The following is a 16,804-nucleotide window of genomic DNA, read 5'->3' on the forward strand; positions in this document are numbered from 1 at the left end:
CCAGTGCCTGTGTGCCGAGGCTCTGGCCCTGGCTCTGCTCTCAATCCCTCAGCAGCTGGAGGAGGGACATCCTTCACCTCTGCTCTTACTCTGGTTCTGCAACATTTGCTCTGAGTGGGCCACAAACTTCAAATCTGCTGTGAGAGGACATCCAGGAAACTTACTTTTAAAATATACAGATACACAGCTCATCTCGCATTCCTGCTGAAAGAAATTTATATTAGAAATGCTGGAACTTTTTCCCTGAGCAAGAATAATATTTTCAATATTGTGCAAAAATTGACTATTATAATGAAATACAAAAGATTTGTTCCCTTTCAGGTGGCAGTTATGCTTCTTAGCTTTGAAGATCAGGTCTCTGAAGGATTGCACTTTTTAAAAATTCCGTTCACTTTTCAGAAACGATGTTCTAATAATAATCTAAAAAGTAAATTGATTAGGTAGTCATTGAGTGTGATTTATCATTTTAACAGTGAGGTATTGTCTTATGAAAAAAGTTTCAATGCTGCATTAATATGTCACAAGAATGATCTAGAAGAAAGGAAACATTTCAGAAAGGTTATTTTCATGTTAAATAAACTTTACAAGACAAAAGAACTCTACTGCAGTTTTTATATAAATGGAGTTCACAGTCCTGAAACTGTAAGATGATATGTCTCAGCAACCCGAGAAATTACAGCACTCGTCCAGAATTGTAAGTGAAAAGCACTATAGACACTTGTAAATCTTGGAATTTATGAGTGTGCTGCAAACAAAAGACTTGATACTGTAATGAGAGGAAAGTAATTATATTTAAACTAATTGGGCAGTACTTAGCTAGTTGATGAAAGAAATGTCTAAGTCAACTCCTAGAAGAGCAGATCCAGAAATAGAAAAGAAGACTGTTGATGTTTATGTTGTGGTCATTTATTCACATTTTTTTGCAAAGGCTCACGTGGTACTTCCCACTTGGCTTGAGAAGATTTTTGATTTAATCTGCGTTTAATCAAATTGTGACACTGGAAAACGATGGGATCATTGGTAACGTGGGATTCCTCTCGTAGGAGTGGCTGCTTGTGAGAAGCTCCCAGTAGCACAAAGTCCTGATGCTTGAGCATCCAGCCCTTGCTGGACACATGAAGCTAAGTTTCTGTATGAAGTAGGAAAAAAAAAAAATTTAAGTCCTGCATGTGAGAAATTATTTGGTCTTGGGAAATCTGGTACTGCGCAGCTGATTTTCTTAGCCTTGTTTTGCCTAGGTGAAATCTAAAACACAAGGTTATCCTCTGGGAGTAGTTTCAGTGCTGAGTGCTGACCTCTGTTCCTGCCTGCCAAATGTTGTTCTCTTCTCTGACACACAGCTGGAGAAACAAAAAGAATCTTGTGTAGAGGGAGATGGGACAGAGAAACTGAGCTTTCCGTGTTCTGTGACTTGGGGGTGTTGGAATGCCTTTCTCCTCCTGGTCAGGAGGGGCTGCTATGCTCACCTGTCAGTGCCATGCCCCGAGAGGATCTTGCTGCCAAAGACACGGTGACCATGTGTACTGCTCTGCCATACCTGCTGTTCCTTCTGCTTGGTGCCTTTAAGGAGTCCCCTTCCTCTTTTCTTCATTTAGCATTCCTGCTCTGTAACTTACTTTTCATCTATGTTCTCTTCCTCCTTAGTCTCTTCTCTACAAGTACTTTCCCCTCAATTTTTCCTTCCTCTAATAGGGTTTGGATGCAAGGTCTGACAGTCAGTCTCTTATTCTCGAGAGCATGTGCAGAGTCTGTGGGGGCTGGAAGAAATCCCTTTTTTAGGCAGTGTCTGGTGAGAGTGAAGAAGCTGCTGCTGTGTGATGTGCCCACATCAGTGTGGAGCCTCTCCTCCCCCAGGCTGCAGGAGGGAGCAGCACAGGGGCTCTTCGCAGGCAGCTGGTGGAGCACTCCACATCACTGGCCAATGTTTTGCCAGAAGACTGTAAATCACCAGGTGAGGGGTAAGCAATGTGCCTGCTGCTGGTGAATAGGCTTTGGTGGAATGCAGACAGAAAAAACAGAAGAGCTTGCAGACTGCAAACCATCAGGGCTCCAAAGACTTTAATGTGGCAATTACAGAGAATTGCTTTAATTCTCTACAATTTTGCTTTAATTCTGTGCAAAATAGCCAAGCTTTGCACTGAGTGGGTAAATTGGAAGAATAGTATGTGATTTCTTCAATATCAAGGCTTATAATTAGTAGGGAGGAATAACTTACTTTCTTTAAGAAGAGTTTTTAAAACCAATTTAGAGAAAATTGCTTTTTCACATTGAGTTTCTGACACAGAGTTAAAGTTATGAAGTATTCTCAGTTGGACAAAACAAATAGGGAAGAGCTGGGGATACTGTTTCTGCTCCTTCACCTTGTGTGTCCTGTCAGAGCAGTCCCCCAGGACCATGGATCCTGAGTTTTCTTCTCTCTGACCATTACTTTGTAGTGTTTTGTGCTTTATATTTATTGTCGTTATTTCAACTTCACATGATATCAAAGGAAGCAAATCTGAAATCAGTTGTTCCAAAAAACCTCGCAAATAGTTGTCCTGGATTGGGGCAAATCTGGGAGAAAACCTCCAAAGGCGGCCCCCCCAGAAAGCAAACCCACAGGGCCCCTCCCCGCTACCAATTCGGGAAGGATTCCTCGGAGAGAAGTGAAAGAACCTGTTTATTTAACAGGCAAAACACCCCCAGCACACAGAATGAACAATACCAGATGACAACACTCTTTCACCGATCTGAAAAGGATGACAAATTCAGAAAGTCTTTCCTGGCAGTGGTCACTCTGTTGTCGCTCCCTCCGGCGCTGGGGATGGCTGCTGCGGCCACAAGATGTAAACTCTCGGTGTTTCCCAGGTCCCAGTCTGGAGCAGGTTTGGATGGTTTCAAAAAGGGAAGGGAAAAACAGTCCAGGGAAAAATCTGGACTGCTTAGCTAAACTAACTAACAAGTAGGAGCAAGAAGTAAAAGCAGAGCGGGAGCACAGCAGGAGTGAAGCAGGAGCAAGAGCAAAGCAAAGCAGCAAAAAGCCAAGCCAAAAGTCAAAGCCACACTATGTACTGCCCCGTCTCTCTGTCCCGCCAGCCGTGGGGGAGCAGGCTGATAACAAACCAAAACAAACCTTGCTCTCAGAGCCAGTCTTGAAGGCACAGTACATAATATCCAGCATTAACAGAACACATGACTGGGCATACAAGCATCATACCCTCACCCTAGGACAATAATGTATTTTCTCCAGAAAATACTGCTCAGGCTTTATTAACATGGGGAGAATGCTTTCCTTAGCCTTTAACCTGAAAGTGCTTAAACCCCTGTTTTCTCTGAACAAAAAACCCCATCAAATAAGGAAAAATCAACAGCCCTCTTCAAAGATCTGATATGAGAAGTTTCAGCCTAACCTATTAATTTGTCAAAATTAGGAACAGGTGAAAGCAGGGGTTTTGTGATGGAAAATGTTACACAAGTCAGTACAAAGTGAGCAAATTTTTTTTTCCAGACTTAATTTCTCACCTGCAATTTTTTCTTTATTAAGTTTCTCCAAACTTTACTGGAACTTGAAGTTCTGTGTGGAGAGGAGATGGAGGAGAGATCTATTAAAATAATGCCATGTGAGATAATACTTACAAACAGGCTTTGTTTTTAGTGTTATGTATCTGACAGAGAGATAAGGCTGAGATCTGACCGGTTTGAAGAGCTTTCCTGTGACTGAACCTCTGACAGGTCATTCAGTTTAGGAAAATAGAAATTATGTATTGAAACTTCTGACTTTCTGCAACAAAAATTGTAATGAAATGCCTTATTTCAGACCAGTGTACTTCAGCTGGATTTTTTCATGGGACTCGAACACCTTATTTCTCACCTATTTAGAGATCAAAAAAGCAGCCTTTACCAACTTTACTGCAACATAAAAAATGCACTTCGGGAAGACCTGGAAATCATTGACTCAATTAAACTGTAAAAGTTGGGTCAGTTCAACTATAAAAGTTTGAAGCTGGCTTACTATTTAAATTGGAGGTTTAAACCACTGTTAACATACAGTAGTCTCTTAAGGTAATAAATGTACCAGGCAATGCAGTCCCATACTGATCTCAGTCCTGGAGCTGTTAGTTTCTCTTCAGCAAAGCAGAATCCTTGTGGCTCCATGGATTTTGAAATGACTTGTGTAAAAAGGATGTGTTTGTTTTATTAAAAACAACTGTTACAGTCTCTGTTGTCTGGAAAATGTCAGATTTTTCCCCTTTGCTGATTTGCAAGCACAAGCTGATGGAAGGTACTTCCTTACTGAAAAATTCAGATCTGGTTAATCCCTTAACAATCCCTTGTTTGGTGTCCACAAATTAGCAACCATTTATAGCTCTTGAGTGGATATGTGAATTTGGGACCCAGAACTTAGAAATGTTTCCGTAAAATGAATGACATTGTGCAGTTTGTAGATACTGGTTGCAGTTTATTCCATTTTTATGGCTACTGTTATGTATTTACAGTATGTTGGGTCAAACTCTCGGGTTGGTCACTGTGCTGTGAAGGGGTTGCTGAATCCTCTGAAGCATCAGGAGGAATAGGACTGTGGGACATGGTGCCTGTCAGTGCTGTTGGTCAGGATGCAGCTTGAGAAAAATCCAACTGTGCACACCTTTGCCCCTGAGATTTGCTGCTGTGGGTTTGTGTGGCATATGCCTGCTGTGTAGTGTAAACAGTCTCATCAGAGTGCTGCCCTTTTCTCATCTTCTCAAAGCATTTGCTATGTAAAACACAAGCTAATCCTTAGCTTGTTACGTGTTTATTTTATCAAACTCTTTTGGTGTTTATGCTTTTTGAATTGAGTTTAACAGTGGTAAGAATTAAATGGTGTTCTGCATTGATGTGCCACCAGGGAAGATGAATAAAATTTCTAATCTAAATGGAATCTGTGTAAGGATAATGTCTAATTTTAATAGGAATGTTAAAAGGAAGAAATCAAGTTCTGTATTTGCAGCATTTCTTGACAGATACTGATGCTATAAATTATACAGTTGTTCTTCCTCTGTATGGATTTTGTAGTACTCACAGCAATTTATAGGTCTAGAGTGCAGCTGCTGGAAGTCATTTATTCTCAGTTCTGTATTAAATCTATCACATATAATGCATTAACATTCAGTTCAGAGCTCAAGGGCTTAATGGCTGCTTCTTTCCTGCTCTGAGTTTCTGTTCTGGAAGTGTTTGCAAGGTATGCAGAAAACAAAATTAAAAAACTTAAATTGATATACAGGGGGAAAAAAAGGGGATTGTCCATGATAAATACTTGAATCCAGCTCATTTTGCAGTTTCAGCTCAGCAGTGAAAACAAACCCTGCTGCTAACATGGCTGAAATTGGTAATGCTAATAAGCTTGTTTTGATGGATTAGCACTTCAGTGCTGTTTGCTTGAGTGACGCTCTTTACACACGTCAGTCGGACGTGTGTGCAAGTTACAGACACTTGATGTTCCCTGCACTTTGGTTTGGGTGCATCCTCGGCTGGAGGAGGCTGCCACTGATTTACTTGATTCAGCTTGTTTTAGTTGTGGGGTTTTTTTAATTGGAAAAAACAAAAGCACATTATTTTAAATATTTCAGATGTATTTATAATTGATATTAAAAAGCGTTTACCTGTAGTTTGACAGAAGAGTAGGGGCAAAGGCCATGAGGATTTACTGAGTATAAAATCTATGAGGAAAGAGCAGGTGGAACAGATTACCTTATGTGAGTCTTGTACCTGTTTATTGTTGATGATTTCCCATCTTTCATAATAAGATAATAAGTCTAGGAAAACTGAACTATGTTCTGCTTGAAATGAAGAGAAACTTAGACCTGGGGGAACTTCAGCTGATACTGGAGAAGAGATCCTGAACTCTTGTGGCAGATGTGGTATGTTCTGCCATGGTCACTTACATGAAGATGACTCAAACAGGCTAAATGTGGAAGAGTTGTTTGTTGTCTGTTAAATTGTATCAGTGAAATTGGTTGTGGACCCTGTATGAAGCCATCTGCCAGCAGTAATAATTTACTTATTCTAAGTAGCCTACTACCACTAAGGCAGAGCATGAAACAAGTTTTCAATCCAATAAACATCCCCAAATCCCTTCTAATTTTAAAACCTCAGAAAATAAGCAAGTAAAATAGTCACATATGGTGAGAGTTTAGTGAAACCATGGGAAAAAAATAGTTGTGGATGAAGGCCATTCTGCTGCATTTTTCAGTGAGTCATCTTCCATTGAAAAAAGTCCAGGCCAGAACATTTCCTGAAAGCTTTAACAGCTTAGTTAAAGCTTCCAGATGTGATAAGACCTTCTGGAAGTTCTTACCTTCCTAGCCCTCTCCTTGATGAATGCTTCCCGCTCTAGTTCTAGGCAAGCTCACTGGTGACAAATGTGACTGTAGCTGTACTAGGTGAAAACCTGTGTGAGCTATATATTAATTCTTACAGGGAAAGAATTGCTTTGCTACCTTCCCAAATCAGCTACTTCATCTAGGAGACTGCAGGGTAACAGCAGGGTATTGGAGTGCAGGACCAGATCCTGAAATTGCAGATAGAGAAGTGACAGCAAGGATTGCTCCATCATCAGTAAATGGGGTGGAAGTTGCTGGAGCATGGGGAGACAGAATATTGTGCAGTAGTTGCAATCTGATGCAACCAAATCATCAAAAGAAACTGCATCCTTCCCTGTCTGAGCAACAAATTCCTGGAAGAGCAGGGGTGTTATCCAGTCATGGCTTTGTACGAGGTAGCTTTGCTGCTCTGTGGTGTTATGTGTCACTCCTGTATGATGAATAGTAAATAGGTATTGATAAAGAGAGCAAGTTCTGCTGGGAACCTCAGTCCTGTGAGTCTCTGCCCTGCCTGCTCTCAGTTGAGGTTTCATAAAGGCTGCTGAGTTGCCTTAGAGACAGAGGGTATTGGTAAAGGCTTAGGCTTATGATAACATTGATGTACTGTAACACTTGGTGTATTCCTGCATGTGATGCAAACTGCCTGCAGTTCTGGCCATACAGAGTCTGTATCCTGTGTGTGTATGTGGAGTTTCTGTGCCCTACACGTGCTGTAGTACAGTGATACCATGAGACACTAAGAACTGCTGATGATTTCTCAGGTCAGAAAAAATGAGTTTAGAGACGAGGTAAGACTTTTGTATTAAAAAGTTAGCTTGGAATTCCTCACAGTCAAGCATGTACTGTGATCATGCTTGGTAAGGGTAGGCTGAGTGGTGTTTAACTTGCTGTGAATGCACACAAGGGAACCTTTGGTCAGTGCAGCACAGCTCTGTCATCTAGTGGAGTTTTATTTGTGCTAACAAAGCCTTTACCCTGCCAGGTATATATGTTTAATTGGGAGTGTTTCCTTTTTGTGTGGTTACAGTCACTTGTGTGTGTCATCAGTTCAGATGTCGTCAGCCTTATGTGGAAGAAAGGAGCCACCAGGTCATGCTGTTTGCAACTTGGCAAATTGAGTATTTTGTAGAGCAGGCAGGGTCAGGCTTATGATGGAGCTGATACCAGGTGATCCCTGCTGATGGTAAATGCTTATGTGAAAAAGGTCCTGTGGGATGCAGCCAGGGCTGGCTGCTCTCTGAGGCAGGGCTTCAGCAGCTGGACATGGGCAGGAGCCATGCGTGCCAGCTGGGGTAGCCAGGCTCAGCCACAGCCAGCTCCTCAGGGAGGTTTGGGGTGATGAGGCAGCCCCAGGACAGGCTGTGAGGTCAGTGCGTGGGTCAGGTGAGAGCCCCGCAGTGTCTCAGAAGTGCCCTGGTGACGGGGCTGGCTCAGGAGGCCAGACTGGCAGGGGCACCTGTGGCTGAACTGGAGCCTGGCAGCCCTGTGGAATGCCTTGGAGAGGGACTGGAGGTCCCAGGAGCCTGGCACCCCTGTGGCACGGCTTGGAGAGGGACTGGAGGTCCCAGGAGCCTGGCAGCCCTGTGGAATGCCTTGGAGAGGGACTGGAGGTGCCAGGAGCCTGGCAGCCCTGTGGAATGGCTTGGAGAGGGACTGGAGGTGCCAGGGGCCTGGCAGCCCTGTGGAATGCCTTGGAGAGGGACTGGAGGTGCCAGGCCGTGTGGAACTGGGGCTGCAGGGCCTGGCTCGGTGTGGGTGCAGTTCCAGCTGAGGCAGGCAGAGCCTGAGCGGTGCAAGCTCTAACACCTGTGTAAGCAAGCGTTCCCTCGGCAGAACTGACACAGCTGAGGGAGATCTACTGTCACTGTCACCCCCAGGCGTTTTTCACTTGCTTTTGTTGGTGAGATACTTTCTTCCACTGGAAAGGACGATACAATACTTATGAAATTTATCATCTGGAGCCTTGCCCAGATAAACAGTGCATGAATGCACTTGGAAGAGTTTGAGCTTTATTATGGTCTTTGAATCAGCAGCTATGCACGATTTGGCAGTCACTTCTGACTGAAAGCTGAATGCTGAAGCCCAGGTTTAAGCTGTGATAAAAAAATGAATGCTTTTGTCCCCTATTTCTATAGTAGTGTGAAATTGTGGAGTTTGTATGGCTGTGTTTTTCCTGGATACAGAACTGGATTCAGTAACATCTGTCTCTGCAGAGAGCAGGCTGGGTGCTGCAGTGCACGGTGAAGCTGCGGCTGGTGCAGAATACAGCAGTGTGATCTGTACCCACAGTGATCCCAGCCCCTCTGAGCTGTGCTGATGGGACTGCTCAGTGAGCAGGAGCTGTCTTCCTCGTGTATTGAGCTGTCAAACCTTAGATGTATTATTTGGGATAAAAAAAAAATTTTTTTTCTCCTATTTTTCTTCATATTGAAGTAGTGCAGTCAAAGTTTAACAATGAAGGTAGTTTTCAAGTTCTTAAAAGTCTTCTTGTCCGTTCCCTGGGTTTAGCTGGAACAATCCACAGCTGGGAATCTCTGATTATCCATTCGTTTTCCATTCTTGTCATGGAGAACCAGATACAAGGAAGACACAGAAGTATGTCCTGAAAGGACTGGGACAGCAGCCTGGGGAAATGTTGCTGTAGTGGGCCTCTTGGATTGGCAGTGGTTGGAAATGGGATTATCTTTAATCTCAGCTGGTCTCACATGACATGACTGATTTAGTGTGGAAAAACATATAGTTTATGTCTGTATAGTATAGACATAGTCCACTAGTCTAAAAAGAAGTTGGAATAAGAAGAAAGTGCTAAACCATGAAGAAAAAATAAAATAGCCTGAAGTGTAGTAAAGTAGCTGGGTGAACTGCAGATATTTGTAGAGGCTAACTTCCTCCTTCAAGGAACTAGTTCATTATTCTGATAATCCACATATGCAGAGCTTTGATAGCAAATTCACTCAGTCTTGGGGGATTTTTTTTTCGTTCATTTATGAAAAGATCAGACTGAGATTATCAGATGTTTCTTCTTTTTCACATGAAAAATCTCAAGGAATAATTGTTTCCTCGATGTGGAAAGGAATAATGGTTCTACAGCTTCTTTGGGGGCTCTCCAAGCTTGCACCTAAACAACAAAGTAGTGATGAATTTCATGGATCTGAGCATTTTAAAAAAATTTAACATGTTACTGAAAAAACTGGGGGTCTTTGTAGGAGAATTTATCAATGCCATGACTCTGAATCTCTCTGCAGTATTGTGTGAAACAAAAACATTAATTTACGGAACCTTTCCAGACGTTGTTACTGACTGCTGTTACTGGCTTTGTGCCACTGGCTTACCAGTTTTGGTTTGCATATGAATATCTCAATCCTGGTTAGACAGGACTGTTTTAGAGGGAAAAAGTAATTTTTAAAGGCTTTTGGGTTTGATTGTTTGCACATGATGTGGCAAAGTAAGAAATGGTTAATAATAGAAGCCAGTCAGGCTGAAGTGTTGTATTGACTTTCCATCGTATCTCTGTGATGTCTGTGGCTTCCTTGTAGCACAGGAGAAAAGAGGGCAGTCTGCTGTCTGGTAATAATTGCAGGAAAGATAGATTCACTAATTAGAACCAGAGTCAGTGTTTAAATAATATTTCTTTTCTGAGCAAGTCCAGTGCACTGGACAAATTGCAGCTGCTTTCCTGAGGTTGGAGATGCAGTAGCATTTGGATTTGAACACACTGGGCAATAAAATCATTCTTGCACAGTGGTGATTCATTTATATATTTGCTTATTAAAAACTGAAAAATACATTATGTGTTAATACACTAAAGAAAACACAGTTTTCTGATTCAGGTGATCAGTTGGTTAAACTGCTGTCTGCTTCTGCTTAAGACTACATCTCTTTTATTTTGTTTGCTTTTGATTTGTTTTTGTTTTTGTTTTTTTGTTACTATATCCCTGAGATTTCTAAGTTAGCCTGAGGAAGTAAGATTCAATCCTATGTCCATTGCATATCCTGGAGTAAATGAGATTTTAAAAATACAGGACTGGTTCATTTAATATCAAATGCTCTTCAGCCATAAGCTTAAAAACTTCATGAAGTGAGAAGTGGGTACTGTGATGCTTTTGTAAATAATGCATATAGAGCCTGATGCAATGCAAAGGAAAATAATTAGACTTCAGATTGCCTGTGGGCAGGCTGTGAGAAGTTTTGTATGCATTTACTTGTTCATTCTTCAATGTGCCTCTTCTCATCATTTGAATCTGGTGCCACAGATTCAGGCTCATATGTGCTGTTTTCCCTTTTTTATTTTTCCCTTTTTTATTTTTCCCCTGAATTTAACTGTCTCCTTCACCCAAGCCATTTCACAAATATCTGTTAGCTTTCTTTTCAAAGGGACGTGATGCAGAAGAAGCAGGGGAAAATGAAAATGTCTGTAATAAAACAGGATGATGCAGGAGGCTCCATACAGCCTGATGTCGACTCTGTGCTTGTTCCAAAGTCCGTAACTTTCAGCTGTCCAAACAATAGTGCCCATGATTGATTCCTGGAACCAGTTAAATTGGACTGGGGAGTTCTGCAAGCTGGGTGTCCCTTGTTTCTGTTGGTGGGAGGCTGTAGGGTTTCAAGGAGGTCTGGTGGAGAAGGGAGGAACAAGATGGATGTGGTAAGATCCCTGAGTGCTTTAAGTGCGTCAGCGGCAGGGACAGAGGGGAAGCAGAGCCCTCAAGCACCTCAAGGTGGCTTCTCTCAAGCAGGTTTTTTATTTCCACACCTTCCATGCTTCCCCTTTCTCAGGAGTGCAGGATTGGTATCCCTGACCTGCTGTTCCTTTCTGCAGTGTGCTCGAGACAGAGGCTGCTGGGGCAGGGAAACAAACTTGGGAAATTTGTTCAGATGCAACAATTACAGAATGCCTTAACTCTGTGTGCACCTCTGTCCTTCTCTATTGCCACTGAGGGAAGACGTGCCTAGGAGGAAGGACAGCTAATTTCCAGGGCAGTTTTCTGAGAGGAAAACTGCTTAAAAACGAACAAAACACAGACAGTTTGTGGTGCTGGTTGTAAGACACACTAAAAACGGTGGCTGTTTTACACATACTTCGTTCATTTCTCTGATGGCTCAGTTGTAACTATCGTTACAGTCCGTTTTCACAAACTTTGATGAATTTAACTTGATGTTTCCTTAAGCAGAGTAGAGATAGAAATGAAAAGATGTTTATACATGTCAGTTTTGGAGTGCTTTTGGAAATAAACAGCGTGTTCTTTTGCTGGCAGGATTTGAAATCTAGCAATCAGCGAGATGAAATTGCTGCAGCACGTGTATCCCTGAAGGAAAATTCTGCTTTCCTACATTCAATATGTTCAGCTTGTTTGGAACATTCAGATGTTGCATCCCTTACAGCCAGCAAGGATTCAATTTGCAATGAAATACAGAATGCTCTCAATGTAATTTCTAATGCTTCCCAAGGAGTTGGAAATAAAGTGGAGCAGCCTGCATCTCGCACAGCTACTCTTGGAAGTGCACTTGATGAGCTTGAGGTACGTAAACATGTGGGATTACAATATTTTTGGAAAAAAGTTTCTTAATTTTTTAATAACTATTGGTATCATAAATGATGAGCCTAAAGGCATTAAAGATTGCTGCTCTACTTGGTCCTAGTCTAAATAGTATCACTTGAAATGATTTCATTGAGATGGTTCATTGAAATGATTTCTTTTTCTTCAGAGGAGTTTGGAATTAAGGCTTCATGTGTGTTCAGTATTTGGCTGCCTTTGAACAGAGCGCAGAGTTAGCTCCAGTTGTGTCACTGCTGCTGGAGACAGACATCCTGCAGGAAGTGGGCAGAACCCAGGAGTTCAGTATGCCCAGAGTTGATTCTCAGCTGACAATGCCCACTGCTGCCTTGGCTGCATTTGAGCTGCTACCGTGCAAGCTGAAGTCCTTGTCTCCAGAATGTGTCGGTGGGATCATTCTGTAATTTGTACAGTCAAGCAATTCAGAAACCTCATTGTATTTGCTGCTTATCATTAAATAAAGTGACATAGTTAATATGGTTTCACCACCTCTGCATTTCTGCTTCCATTATTGAAGCAAATACCTGGGGGAAGGCAGCACTTCCTCTATTCCTGATCTAATCTGAAGCTTTTCTATGGAGTTTTTCCTTTTCCTCATGGCTGCTCTGGCTCTCACCAGTGTAATTTTCCGTTGTCCTGCCATAAATGGTGAAAGATCTCCTGTAGGTGAGGCTACAGACCGTGATCTTCATGGGGTGTAACGGATGTAGGCCCAGATCGACACAAGGAATGTATGTTTCTAAACACATTTGCAAATATGGGTGGTTTCGATTGTGAATTCTTGGACTTAGCAGATCTCAGCATCCCAGTGCTAAGACTGTAATACTTTTTCAGGATAACTGATGTTAGGACTGATGGTAGAAGATTTTTATCAAAAATTTTCGAAGGAAGATTACAAAGAAAAGATTACCAAAGAAATAAATTGAAATATGGCACAAATTTTGTAGCGACAGTTTACTGATCAAAGAAGGCCTCTCTGGCATGCTTAAAGTCAAATCAGAGAGGTTTTTCCCCACAGAGGAACAGGCTACAATTGCATGCTAAGAGCAATCTCACAACAGGTTTTAAAATTACAGTTCCTAATCTATTTTCTTAATAAATGGAAGTAAAAAGAAACATGTAACACTAATACATAACTTGTTACAGTGTAGCTGTGAATGACAAATGAGATTCCTTATATGAGACCCCGGATTTACATGGATTGCTTAAAAATTAAAAAAAAAAAGAAATGGCAAAAGGAGTGCATTTTATTACTGCGGATTAATTAATCTTGACTCTGTGTAAGCAGTACTATTTAAAAATGCAGTAACATTTATTATTATTCTAAAATTTGAAATTTTTGATAATCACAAAATGGGGAAAAAAGTATTTCTAATTGAATCTGTTTTTACTTGGAAATATAAGAACATAGAAGTCTGATGGTTGTAAAAAGCCGTTTATCAAGTTGTAAATATATTTTTACCTAGGTAGCACAAATGGGAATCAAAGCTGTGTGAGTTAGATAAAGCACAATTTATAGAGCATTTAACTTCTGAAATGATTTCATGAGTTAGATGGTTACACTTTTCTCGCTTTACAGAAAGTTCTATTGGATAAGGACCTGAAATAACCTTTGCTCTATCTTCTTGTTGCAAATACAGTGCCATGAAATAGATTGATGCAGTAAATAGTCTGGTGGGAACAAATCTCATTAAATGTTTATAGTGTGGAAATGTATCTCGGAGCTTACCCAACAATCTAGTATCTAGATGTTTTGCAATATCATTCTTCCTTTGCCAGTGCTGGCACTGTGAAAGTTATTAAAGATTTATAGGTGAGGAAACCACCAGTAAAATTAGAGCAGCTAACTCTTAAATCAGTAGATTCTCAACAATTTGTCTTAAGGGCTCCCTATAACTACTGTGTCATTTGTAAATAAACACAAAATTGTAACTTTAAAATTTAATTGCATATTAAGATCTGTTAAAAGAGCATGTTGGGTGCAGGTTATCTAATGCCTTTCCCTGGTCTTTCATCTTGTGAATGCAAAGAGATTTCTTACCAAATGATCCAGGTCCTGCATGCCTGAGTCTCTGTCAGTGTGTTCAGCTGCAGTGTGGTCCTTGAGTGGCCGTGGCCATCCAGCCGAGCAGTTACAGTGAGATGCCCAAAGCCTGTAAGTCACTCCAGAACTTCACCAAATACAACCAAGTTTCTGCGTACCCATGGGCCTTCTTTTTTCCTGGAGCAGACCAGTGAGGGAGAAAACAGGGATCTAATCACTCCTCTTAAATGCTCCTTTATGCTTGAGTCTTTGATGTGCTTCAGGGTAGCTGACCACTGTTTAGCCTGTTGAATCAAACCCACCAGAGACTGCTTCTTTTGTATCTGGTGTCTTCTCATTGAGTCTTTCCTGTGCAGATGTACTGATTATGAATAAGTAATGAAATTATTTGAAGAATTTTATCTCTAGGGCAAAGTTTGAACTAATATTTTCCTGGCTGTAATTGCCTAGATTTTTTTATTCAGAGATGAACCATAGTAGCTTTTTGGCCAGTGCTATTTGTCCATCTTGGTGTGAACTTTCTCCAAACTGTCTCCCAAAGGAGGACATTTCTGTTTTGGGTCAGCTGAGATTTGAAGGCAGGCATTTTTCCAGCTGATTGTATAATTGGCTGTGGCCACCAGGTGTATCTTAGTCTTCCCCAGCCAGTGAAGCTGTTTTTTCTGCAGCAGCACTTCAATGTTCTGCCTGCCAGGTGTGTTTTGCATTACGATGGGCACTGTATGTACAGCTTGGCATTGAGGGGCTGCTTGAGATACAGGAGCTTGAAGGGGAGCTGGTGGTGCAGTGAAGAGTGGCCATGTGGCACAGCTTAGCAGATGTGGGGGACCCCAGAACACCCTGGTGTGAAGGGCTCTAACGGGAAGGAGGGAGGCAGAGTTTCTAATCTCTAACACAAGCTTGTGACTCAAGTCTCCTTGCATCACTGTTTAAGTTTTTATCTTACGGTGTTCTAATGTAACACTTTCATTTCTAGCTTAAGCTAGATAGTCCCTGAAATTGTCTTGTAAAATCTAAACTGAAAAAAGTAATTAAAATCCTCCAGTTTACAACTAGTCTGGCACATACTGGATAGGCACAGATAAGTTCTGGTTTACCTAAATTGCATATCAGGGTATCTGGCACAGTTTTCTTGTTTAATATTTCTTCTGAAAGCTTGAAACCACCTATGGATGTGATGTAAGAGGTGAACAAGTGTATGTGGAGTCTAGGTTTGGAGATTAGGACCATAATGGCACAGTTTCAGATGTTCAGTTATATTAACAATTACTGGTTTGAATTTCTTCAAATGCTGAAGCTCAAATGTACTTACTTTCACATTTTATGAAAATTTCACAGTCTTCTTTTCTCTCTCTTTAGAATATTTGCTTGGGACACAAATGAAATTAATTTTATCAAGCCAAAAGAGTTGTCTGCTATTGTTTACCCTATCTACTGAAAAGCAAAAGGGCACTTATATCTATGTCCTTTGGAAAAATAATAGTTAAGCAAAAGCTGCAGTTTTTATTTTTGCCTGTATTAAACCTGTTAAAAGTGGCAACAGTGACTTTCTGCCACAGTGTGTGATTGATTAAACTAAAAATCATCAGAATTAGACTCCTCATGTAATCTGGCTCATCTTTCTCAGCTGTAAGCTAGCACTGCTGGCTCTGAGTTAAATCCAGAGGTTTCGTGTTCTCTAAAAGACTAAAGTTTATAGGCATTGAACCCCTCTTTGAAACAAAGCTTAAGCTCGGTCTGAGACTCTGAATGGCAGAGAGAACCTGGCTCTGTCTGCAAATGACCTCTGTGTGTAGCCCCACTAGGGAAAAGGGAATCTGCCATGGTCAAAAGTATTTTGGGTGCTTCCAGTGTGGGCTAGCAGCACATCTGGGAAGCATAATTTCTCTGCAGTTCCTGCAAGTAAAAAATAAAGCAGCAGCTTCATTGAACTGACTTTTCTTACCTGTGCTCCTCGTTTTTTCCAGAATTTAATAGTCCTGGATCCTCTGGCGGTGAGCGAAGAGAAGGTGAGGCCGTCCCTGGAGCAGCGGCTGGAGGCGATCATCAGCGGGGCCGCGCTGCTGGCCGACTCCTCGTGCACGCGGGACTCGCACCGCGAGCGCATCATCGCCGAGTGCAGCGCCATCCGCCAGGCCCTGCAGGAGCTGCTGGCCGAGTACCTGCGCTCCGTGAGTAACACACACGGGACACTGAGCAACGAACGCAGGGGAACTGAGTAATGAGCACAGGAGAACTGAGCGGCAGACCTGGGGAACTGAGCGGCAGACCTGGGGGCACTGAGTGATGGGCACTGAGTGACAGACATGGGGCACTGAGTGATGGGCACTGAGTGACAGACATGGGGCACTGAGTGACAGACATGGGGCACTGAGTGACGAACGTGGGGGACTGAGTAACAGACATGGGGCACTGAGTGACAGACATGGGGGCACTGAGTGATGGGCACTGAGTGACAGACATGGGGGCACTGAGTGACAGACGTGGAGTGACGAACGCGGGGGAACTGAGTAATAGACACAGGGCACTGAGTAATGAATGCAGGGGAACTGAGTAACAAACATGGGGCACTGAGTAACACACACAGGGCACTGAGTGACAAACATGGGGAATTGAGTAACAGACACGGGACACTGAGTAACACACATGGGGATCTGAGTAACGAACACGGAGGCACTGGGTAACAGACACAGGGGCACTGAGTGACAAACATGGGGCACTGAGTGACAGACATGGGGGCACTGAGTGATGGGCACTGAGTGACAGACATGGGGGCACTGAGTGACAGACGTGGAGTGACGAACGCGGGGGAACTGAGTAATAGACACAGGGCACTGAGTAATGAATGCAGGGGAACTGAGTAACAA

The 16,804-nt window shown here is 42.2% G+C and overlaps 1 protein-coding gene across 3 annotated transcripts in view; it reads left to right on the forward strand.

Moving 5' to 3' along the window:
• Positions 1-16,804, forward strand: part of CTNNA3 (catenin alpha 3) — a 414,675-nt gene that overhangs the window by 68,285 nt on the left and 329,586 nt on the right. For all 3 annotated transcript variants that reach the window (XM_041490074.1, XM_041490075.1, XM_041490073.1), the window contains exons 6-7: positions 11,594-11,857; positions 15,905-16,108. In XM_041490074.1, coding sequence (XP_041346008.1) covers positions 11,594-11,857; positions 15,905-16,108 — 468 coding nt within the window. The remainder of the gene's footprint in view (positions 1-11,593; positions 11,858-15,904; positions 16,109-16,804) is intronic.

This window comes from Pyrgilauda ruficollis, unplaced genomic scaffold (assembly GCF_017590135.1).
Source record: "Pyrgilauda ruficollis isolate IOZ18807 unplaced genomic scaffold, ASM1759013v1 scaffold98, whole genome shotgun sequence".
NCBI classification, from domain to species: Eukaryota; Metazoa; Chordata; class Aves; order Passeriformes; family Passeridae; genus Pyrgilauda; species Pyrgilauda ruficollis.